We start from the raw sequence: 8,324 nt of genomic DNA on the forward strand, positions 1-8,324 counted from the left end.
TGCGGTTGGCCGTCGACCAGGGGCGGAGAGACCGTTACAGACGGGAAAATGGTGGGCTAAGAAAGCTCTGTGGTTGTGCTGTAATAGCCGTTAGATCCACTCGTAATGGGGCCTCTACCAGGGACAGTGCAACGATGCATGTCGATGCCCGAACACTCATCGATTCTACAATCGCGGGCGATAGTATGCAATCTCGATCAGTTTACACTGCAACGTCGCAGCAAGCGTGTAAGATGAGGCCACTGTGAGCAGCCTTGAACTGGGCCGTGCGTCGGTCGTATGGCTCGCCAACCACCCCTTCAACCAGTGACGACAGGCGCCTAACTGAAATAGACGTTCGTGAGCTCCAGTACCCTGACGTCACGAAGCCTGGCCGCCCCACGGGCAGCGTCAGGATTACTAGGATGTTGCACCAGGAAACCCCGTGGTGTGCCTTATTGCATGCCTTCACCGTCAAATGGCGTATCTGCCTACAGGTACGCAAGCACACCCGGCTGCGTCGTCTGTGACCGACTGCCCCCCATACTCGCCAGCCTGGAGCCGCCGCTGCCCCAGTGACCGCGCGCGCCGCCGCGCCGCGCCGCCGTCAGCTGATCACCAGTATCCGTGTCGCCGGCTGGCGGAATCGTCGGTGTTGGGGCGGCGGCCGAGGTCGGCGGAGGGCGGCGGCGCAGCGCTCCGTACATTGACGACCGACAGCGGGACGAGATAAGCGTGAGCGGCGGAGTGGACGCGTGTGGTCGTGCCCGGGTGGCGGCGGGAGCGGTGCTGTACAGCCTCACGGCGGCGGCGGAGCCGGGGCGCCGCTCGCTCCGCTGCTGCGTATCGCGCCCCGCGCCGGCCCGACACCAGGCGCCATCCGTCGGCGACGTCACAGGCGGCGTAATCGGATCAGGGGCGGCGCCGACCGCCGGCGCGATGGACTCGCCGTCGGGCGAGACGGCCGACGATGAGCTGCTCGGCGCCGTCAACCTCATGATCCTGGGCGAGGGCGCCGTCGGCAAGTCGTGCATGCTGCAGACGTACTGCGGCGACGCCGCCGACGCCGTCAAGAGCGCCACCATCGGCGTCGACGTCTGCACGCGCGTGGCGTGCGTGCGCGGCCTGCCGGCCAAGCTGCAGTTCTACGACACGGCCGGGTCGGAGCGCTTCCGCGCGCTCATCCGGCAGCAGTACGGCCGCGCGCACGGCGTGCTGCTCGTGTTCGACTTCACGCAGCGCGAGACGTTCCTGCGGCTGGACGGCTGGCTGAAGGAGGTGCGCGCGGCGGCGCGCCAGCAGCCGATCATCATGCTGGCCGGTAACAAGGCCGAGTTGGCCGAGCGGCGCGCCGTGTCTGTGCCGGAGGCGGACGCGTTTGCGCGCCAGCACGGGCTGGCGTTCCGCACGCTCAGCGCGTTCAACGCCGTGCAGGTGGGCTCGGTGCTGGACGACCTGGCGCACCGCGTGCTGCTCACGCCGCGGCTCTACCGGCCGGCCGTCGAGGCCACCGAGACGTACGTGCTGCTGCTCAAGCTGCAGACGCACGCGCACATGCGCGCCGCTGACGCCGAGCGCCGCCTGGCGGCCGTCGAGGACCGGCTGGCGAAGCTGGAGAAGACGGCGCCCGACGGCAGCGGGGACTGACGTCCGCACGGCGGCCGGCTCCGGACTCCGGTCACCGAGCGGCTGGGGAGAGGCGTCGGGACCGGCTGACGCCCCCCGCCGCCGGCTGAGTCCCCCGTGTTGTGGCGCAGGTCCCGGCACGGCGACGGAAGCGTCGTGCTGCGACAGACGGCCGCGTCAGCTGAGCACAGCGCGTGTCGCATCAGCTGATGTCGACGCATACCGGACCAAGCGAGACGTTTATACTCTTACTGGCGCCGGCCAGTGCGCCAGCGCGCGGACTCGGCCTGGGATGGCGGGCGCGTGAGGAGGCGTCCACTCAGGCGCGCCCGGAGACGGACAGCTCGGCCATTGTCGGGCCGGGCCGGCGGTGCCGCCCGTGTTGTGCAGCTGGCTGTGCCGTGCGCCGGCGGCGCCGCCCGCCGCTCGCCGCCCGCCGCCCGCCGCTATGCCGGATGAATCGCGGTCGTCACGCCACCACCGGCGTTGTTTCGTGACGAGGCCGTCGGCACCCGGCCTGGCGCCGGAGTGCCGGCGGAACGTGCGCCGAGACCCCTATAATCGATGCCCACTTATCTGAAATCGTTGCCGCGGTGTGGCGGCGGCCGCTCTGCCCATGGGGGCCAGGGCGGTTTGGATGCTTGCCAAATGACTGTTCGCTAAGCGGAAATATAAGAATGTATCGCGCTCTGCTGTTGCAACACCTCGGCGCCTTGCTCGGTGTGAATGTAGCGTGATGAATGCTGTCGGCGGCCTCCTTTGGATCGTTGAGTCTGACCGAGTCGCCTGGGTTCTTGCCGTCGCGCATATTCATGACGTTCATCGACTTTGTGAAGTCGCTTTTGTAAACAAAGCCCGGTCCAGTTGTGAGGTCGCATTGCGGTCCCACTAAGCTGCGTGGCAGCCGAGGAGGTCACTCCGGTTCCGTGGGCCTGATAACGAGCGCATCAGTAGCGAGCCCTTGTTCCACTCAGCGCAACACGTGCCTGTGACTGTCACCATCTGATGACGGTGGCAGCGCGTGAAGACCGAGCCACTTTCTCTCCCGTCTCGTGGCCGAGATTGGGCGTGCTGATGACCCGTGCCGCTCTGTCGGCCGGTCGGGCCTCACCTGGCCGGGGAAAGGGCGCCCGGATTTGTTAATCACGTGGGTCTGGCGACGGCTGCCTCGGCCTTGAAGGCGCTTCATGTCCGGAAGGCCTGGGAGCTTACTGAAATCCAGTTACCTGTGTGTCGGAACGCAATCCACGGGTGCTTCCTCTCGGGCTTAACGCACAGTGGCGTGTCGATGAGATACTGAACGTGGAAGATACTGTTGAAAGAAAACAACGCTGATTCTAGTCTCGGGCTTCTTCCAGGGCCTGGGCTCTACAGGCGTATTGTTTGGTAGCATGCTTAGAAAGTTGCGGTATCTCCTGATGTGCTTGAATGCTGGCTCTCTCCACACCGCAGCTTGTCCCGTCGTTACGAAGGTTTCTGTAGGTTACGTAGGTTTTGTTCTTTTCTTACGCGTAACGCTTTCTGAACATGAAAAAGGTCCCTTTGAAATTGTCGGATCATTGACGTGGTATGTGGGGTGGTGGGAGGCGGTCCTTCACAGTCTGACTTCAGTAACAGCGTGGGCATAACCTCATAAAACGGAGCTGAATTTGGTAAGGTCTGAGGATGCACAACTAGCAGTTGGCAATGACCTTAATGTTTCAGAGTCGCTGCGCTTCAAAATTGCCGTCCCAGGCCCGACCGCTGAGAAGTTCGCCTCCGGGTATGTAACTGTCCATGAACTTTTACAGGCCTGAAGCCTGAGGCTAAGGTTTTGTTATTGCCATTGGGTGCGTCCTAAGGTTGGGTGTCTTCTTTTTCAATTTCCTATGTCTTTGGATGCGCAATTTTTGCAAGCTAAAAATAGTCATTATTATATGCTCAGCGCCCACACGCAGAAGCGACATCAGTAAGACGCAGCGAATCATTTCTGCCCAAGCGATTGTGGCTGGAGCAGTCTGTGGTGGTGACGCGTATTTACCGTCAGAATTCGGGACCGGAATGATTTCAAGGCCGCAGGTCGGGCAACTTGTGACGTCAGCAAGCCCACAATGGTGCGGCCGCAGTGGTCTGATCCGGCCGGGCTGGCCAGTCACTGTTTTGACGGTCGTATAGCTTTGCAACCAGTGATCGTATTGCCCATGAGGTTTGCACGACGAATCGGCACCATTCGGCAAAAGTTATATTGCTGCAGACTGCTTGGCCAGCCTCAAATTTCTGCAACGCTGGACCGTCCGCACCAATTCGCCTCCCATTATACTCACGTAATAAAATCAGATCGCCCCAACGCCACCCTTCACAGGTGTGTAGTGTTCCTCATGGCGACCAATGATCAATGATCAACGATCAATGATCAAAATAAGCCCACAATATTTGCGTGTTTTGTAATACGTTGGTCACAATCGCCAAAACTGTAAATTGCTTTGGATTCGCGAGTTTTGGAGGTTGAAATTGTCGGTGTGGAAGCGGCCCATATTCCGCATTTTTGGCAGCGCCCTCCGTGAATGTTTGCTAGGACGCCAGCCATAAACTCACCTCTTCCCGCTAAACCCGTGAGTAGAGCATAGCCCAATGCATTGACGTCTAATCCATATGGATTTCCAAAGGTGGCGAGCTTCATTCGTGTCTAATTCAAGTACTTTCTCCATGGGAACAACGATACGACTGATAGGACTTCGCCCGTCTCGCGCCGTGAAACGAAATGTGCCTTTCTGGCTGATAACAAGATAGATTACTCGAATCATCTGTGACTGGTTCCTTTCCCATTTCCAGTGTCTTTTAGTTTTTGTAGGGGGAAAGAACTGTGTTTTTTCACTATCAACTTGCAACCCGTCCCCAAGATGGCTACTTACACCAGCGTCCATTGCTGATAGTTTGCCTGGAGCATTCGGATCTGACTCCGTATCTTCGTCAGTTCGGTGTATTGTGTGCAGCGATGAAAAGCTTTTTGTGGTCGCCAAAAGCGCTATACTTATTTGGAATCACTTTCTTAAGCGACCCCTGATCAAAGCATCGAGTCCCTTCAAGTACTTCAGTTGGCTTATGGTATCGTGTCCACTGTTGTTTCATAGCATGTCGAAGTCTCGTTATTTTCATCGTGTATGCGTGGTGTGCTCAATAGAACATTTGGCCTGGCTTCGGCTCCGGAGCTTAAACTTATCAATGGCTTGAGTGCGGATTATCAACAATGAGTGCGGTCATTGTGGGTAATCGGGGTCCCAAGAACCAATCAGGCTGGAGGCGTGGTGCTATCAGCATGCAGGCGAGATACTGGCAGCATGCAGGCGGGGTACTGGCAGCATGCAGGCGAGGTACTGGCAGCATGCAGGCGAGGTACTGGCAGCATGCAGGCGAGATACCGCTGGTATGTAAGCTCAGTCCTGCGCGCCAGGGGGTTGACATTTACGATATCTTGAGACTTGTTAAACTTAGGCCCATTTTGAGGGTCTTTTTGAACGTTTTTGGGCATCTGCATAGCATTTCCGATGGAATGGCGTATAACACGCATCATGCTTGTCGGCACATGTCGGCTGATCATCCTGACCTCTGCAGGTCAAACCACTCCATGCCTTACAAAAAGCCTTTGCGTGTGTTGTGAGCGCACTTTTGGCTTACTTTGGCACCAGTTTCGTGAAAATCCAAACGGTCGTCGATTTATGCTGAATATGAATGTCGTACTACTGTCAACTCAGTATACGTAGGGAAAGTTGGGCCGGAGGGGGGGGGGGGACGTTTTGAACAGGGTTTAGCATGTTCAGCGATAAATGTTGTTATCTGGTGTGTAAACCACAGCGAGGGAAATAAATTTTGGCTATATGGAGACAACCGGTAGGTACGTGCTTCCTACTAATCTGACCGTAGTCAAGAAAAGACGCTCAATGACTGAATCTCAAAATTATCGGTCCAGTGGAAGAATGTTTCAGAAATTGCCGGTTCTGCAACACCGCTGAGTTCGCCTTGCTTGCTCGATGAGACTGCAAGTGATGTAGCATATGCAACGTTGCTCGGCGTATAATCGTGAGAAGACGTATATGATATAAGATTATAATGTAGACGCGATCTTCCAGCGCCATTCGATCTTAAGCACCAGAAGATATACAACATACTGTTTATGACCACAGAAAAGCTCTCTGCTTGTCAAATACGCCCGGTTAGCACTTTAATTTTATTGTTTGAATGGTCGGTAAATTTGACCTAATTTGACCTCATATAACCTTTAGGTCACACTAAGAGCATTTTTGTTTCTGGAATACTTCTGTTCCACAGCTGCGCCTGACAAAATGAACTAAGTCAGAAGCACATTGCAAAAAAGTAGCGTTCTTGCAAGCTGCTGGTACGCCAATTTCGAACGGTGACCTTATCTGACCTGACCCTTTTGGGGAACAGAAATGTTAAGAATGGACTCCACTGAGGAAGTCCATCCCAGAGAAGCTGAGGAGTGAATGCGTTTGCACAAACATGGCGTGACATATCATGACCCGATCCGACCTAAAAGCATTGTAAAAGCTTATTCTAGCTACACATGGGAAACAAATGTTGCCTAGTTAAAAATGGAGGAGTGATAAAAAAGCGGTGCCTGCATCTTCGCTTTTCATGTTTACATTCATGAGGACGCCCTCTCGGAAAAGCTGTAAGAAAATGATATTGCATCTGACCTAGGTTAACCAGCTTGGGTACACCAATAAAATGGATATGAAATGAGAGCTCAATGCCTTGCGTACACGATCACGACACCTAAATGATATTCCAGCAATGGTCGCATATATTGAAACAGACTTGTTTAGCTCTAGTAGCATTTTCCGCAAGAACAGACGAAAATTTTTAGCTCGATGGTGGCCCCCTGGGCTTTTTCAATTTCGCCGAATTGGTACCGATGGACGCAGACGGAACAAAACAACTAGAGAAGTCGCCACGTCCATGAATTTTCCCACTTAATGCAAAGCAGACAACTTAATGAATAGCCATCATAGCCCCTGCCCTCCTGTTATCACACGTGAAACTGAACCTGATGTCAAAGGCTTGAAGACTTTGAGCAGCACGCGAGTCAGCGGGGTTCCCTGCTATCATCAGATGCCCACTGGTCCTGAGAAAGAGGGGCTGGTGCTTGGCTTTCAGGCATGTGCGTGTGATAATCTTGGAAAGTTGTGTGGTAGGAGTGTTGGAATGGTAGGATGTGCAGAAAGTTTTTTTGTGAAGTTAAGTCACAACTGCAGTGAAAAAAATTAAGATGACGAAACCGAAGACAGCAGTTCAAAATTAGCTAGCCGAAGCTAGCAGGGGCGCAGGCAGGAGCAGGTCAGGTTTTAGGCCAGACGTATAATTCAGGGACTCTTTGAAGCTGAAGTCGAGGCCAGGTGTTCAAAATGATAGGACTGAATCCATTCGTGAAACACGGCACAAGCCGAAGCCGAACCCGTACCCACTGAAGCAAAACTGTGACTTGACAAAGCTGGAACTGAAGCCGGCCTCGTTCGCACGGCTTCCACTACACAGCAACACCTAACATCTGACATTGTAATTCGCATGTGGATGTCGATAGTAATCTAAGGCTCGTGCATAGCGCGAGCATTCGATTGTTGCCACTTTAGGTACAACCGCCTTAATATGACCTAGTTCACAGGGAAATTTGAGAGTATTTTACCGTGGAAAAGAAACCTCTTACTACAAAAAAACTAGGGAATCCCTCAAAATGCAAGTGCGACAAATAAATAGATGGCACAGAGTTTGCAATGGGTAACAAACAAGGAATTAGCCAAGTGCTGACTCCAAGGTACTTTCGCTACGATTGTTACATATCTTCACATAAGGCAGCATCCCATCCCTTCGTCATGAAACACATAAACCTTAAGCACAGGGCTGCAAGGAGCGAAGCGGGGGACCTCGCATCCCACGCGATGCACGGACACCCTGTGCACCTGCATGGCTGTGGGCCTGTATATTCCATAACCGCATTTCCGGGTCATGATTCTCTGTTTAAGGATAGTGTGACCCTTTACTGGACGTCGTAAACCCTTCGGGAATCGTATGCATTCTATTCTAGATCAAGAGACCCCCCCATGCATCAGAAAGCTCTCTTCTTTCATAGGAAGCCTTGTTTTGGGATTGGGAGCACCTTCGGTGGATTAAGAAGACATCTGTCTCAATCAGGAGACCATCATTCTGGACCTTCAATCGCCTGTATGTCTTTGCATGGATATTTATGTATGCAACGATTCAGAAATGGAGCATGTGGCTCAGGACCCGCCTCTTCAATACAATGCTACCTTGTACTCCCTCTTTGAGGAGACCCCATTCTGTCCAAGTGGCCCATCTGGAAAATCCTGCCCCCCGCCCCCCCCCCCCTACCCAAAACCCGTGGCGTCAGCTGGTGAGCCTCTTGGTGTGATGTGAGGCGGAGGCGTCCCTGTTTCGGACAGGCCCGGTGTGGGAGGCAATCGTCTGCCTGGCGGTGAAGCTGGCCTGCCACCTGTTGGATGGGAGTGAAACCATTCTCGGATATCGTGACACGGGTCTCGACTGAAGGCGACTTTTCAACCTGACTGGAGCAACGAGCTGTGATGAAAATGCGTGGTGTGATGGCATCATGACGTCGCTGATACACTCATTTCTTAACCCCGTGTGCGGTAGGCTTTGCTCATTTTGGCATTTCAAACACTAAAGGTTCAACATTTGTGTTTTCA

At 54.3% G+C, this 8,324-nt stretch overlaps 1 protein-coding gene across 1 annotated transcript; it reads left to right on the forward strand.

Annotated features, from left to right (window-relative positions):
• Positions 1-918: 918 nt before the first annotated feature.
• LOC119096538 (ras-related protein Rab-18) lies at positions 919-1,626 on the forward strand. The gene is made up of 2 exons (XM_037219446.1): positions 919-1,247; positions 1,395-1,626. The coding sequence occupies exons 1-2, from the start codon at positions 919-921 to the stop codon at positions 1,624-1,626; spliced, it is 561 nt and encodes a 186-aa protein (XP_037075341.1).
• The last annotated feature ends 6,698 nt before the right edge of the window (positions 1,627-8,324 follow it).

This window comes from Pollicipes pollicipes, unplaced genomic scaffold, assembly GCF_011947565.3.
Source record: "Pollicipes pollicipes isolate AB1234 unplaced genomic scaffold, Ppol_2.1 Scaffold_4295;HRSCAF=5057_pilon_pilon_pilon, whole genome shotgun sequence".
In the NCBI taxonomy this organism is placed as follows: domain Eukaryota; kingdom Metazoa; phylum Arthropoda; class Thecostraca; order Pollicipedomorpha; family Pollicipedidae; genus Pollicipes; species Pollicipes pollicipes.

Excerpts from the sequence above, each read along its gene's own strand:
- LOC119096538 (XM_037219446.1), top strand. The coding sequence starts at position 919 with ATGGACTCGCCGTCGGGCGAGACGGCCGACGATGAGCTGCTCGGCGCC. Across the intron at positions 1,248-1,394 it reads TTCCTGCGGCTGGACGGCTG|CGCGTTCAACGCCGTGCAGG; the intron begins GCTGAAGGAGGT and ends CCGCACGCTCAG.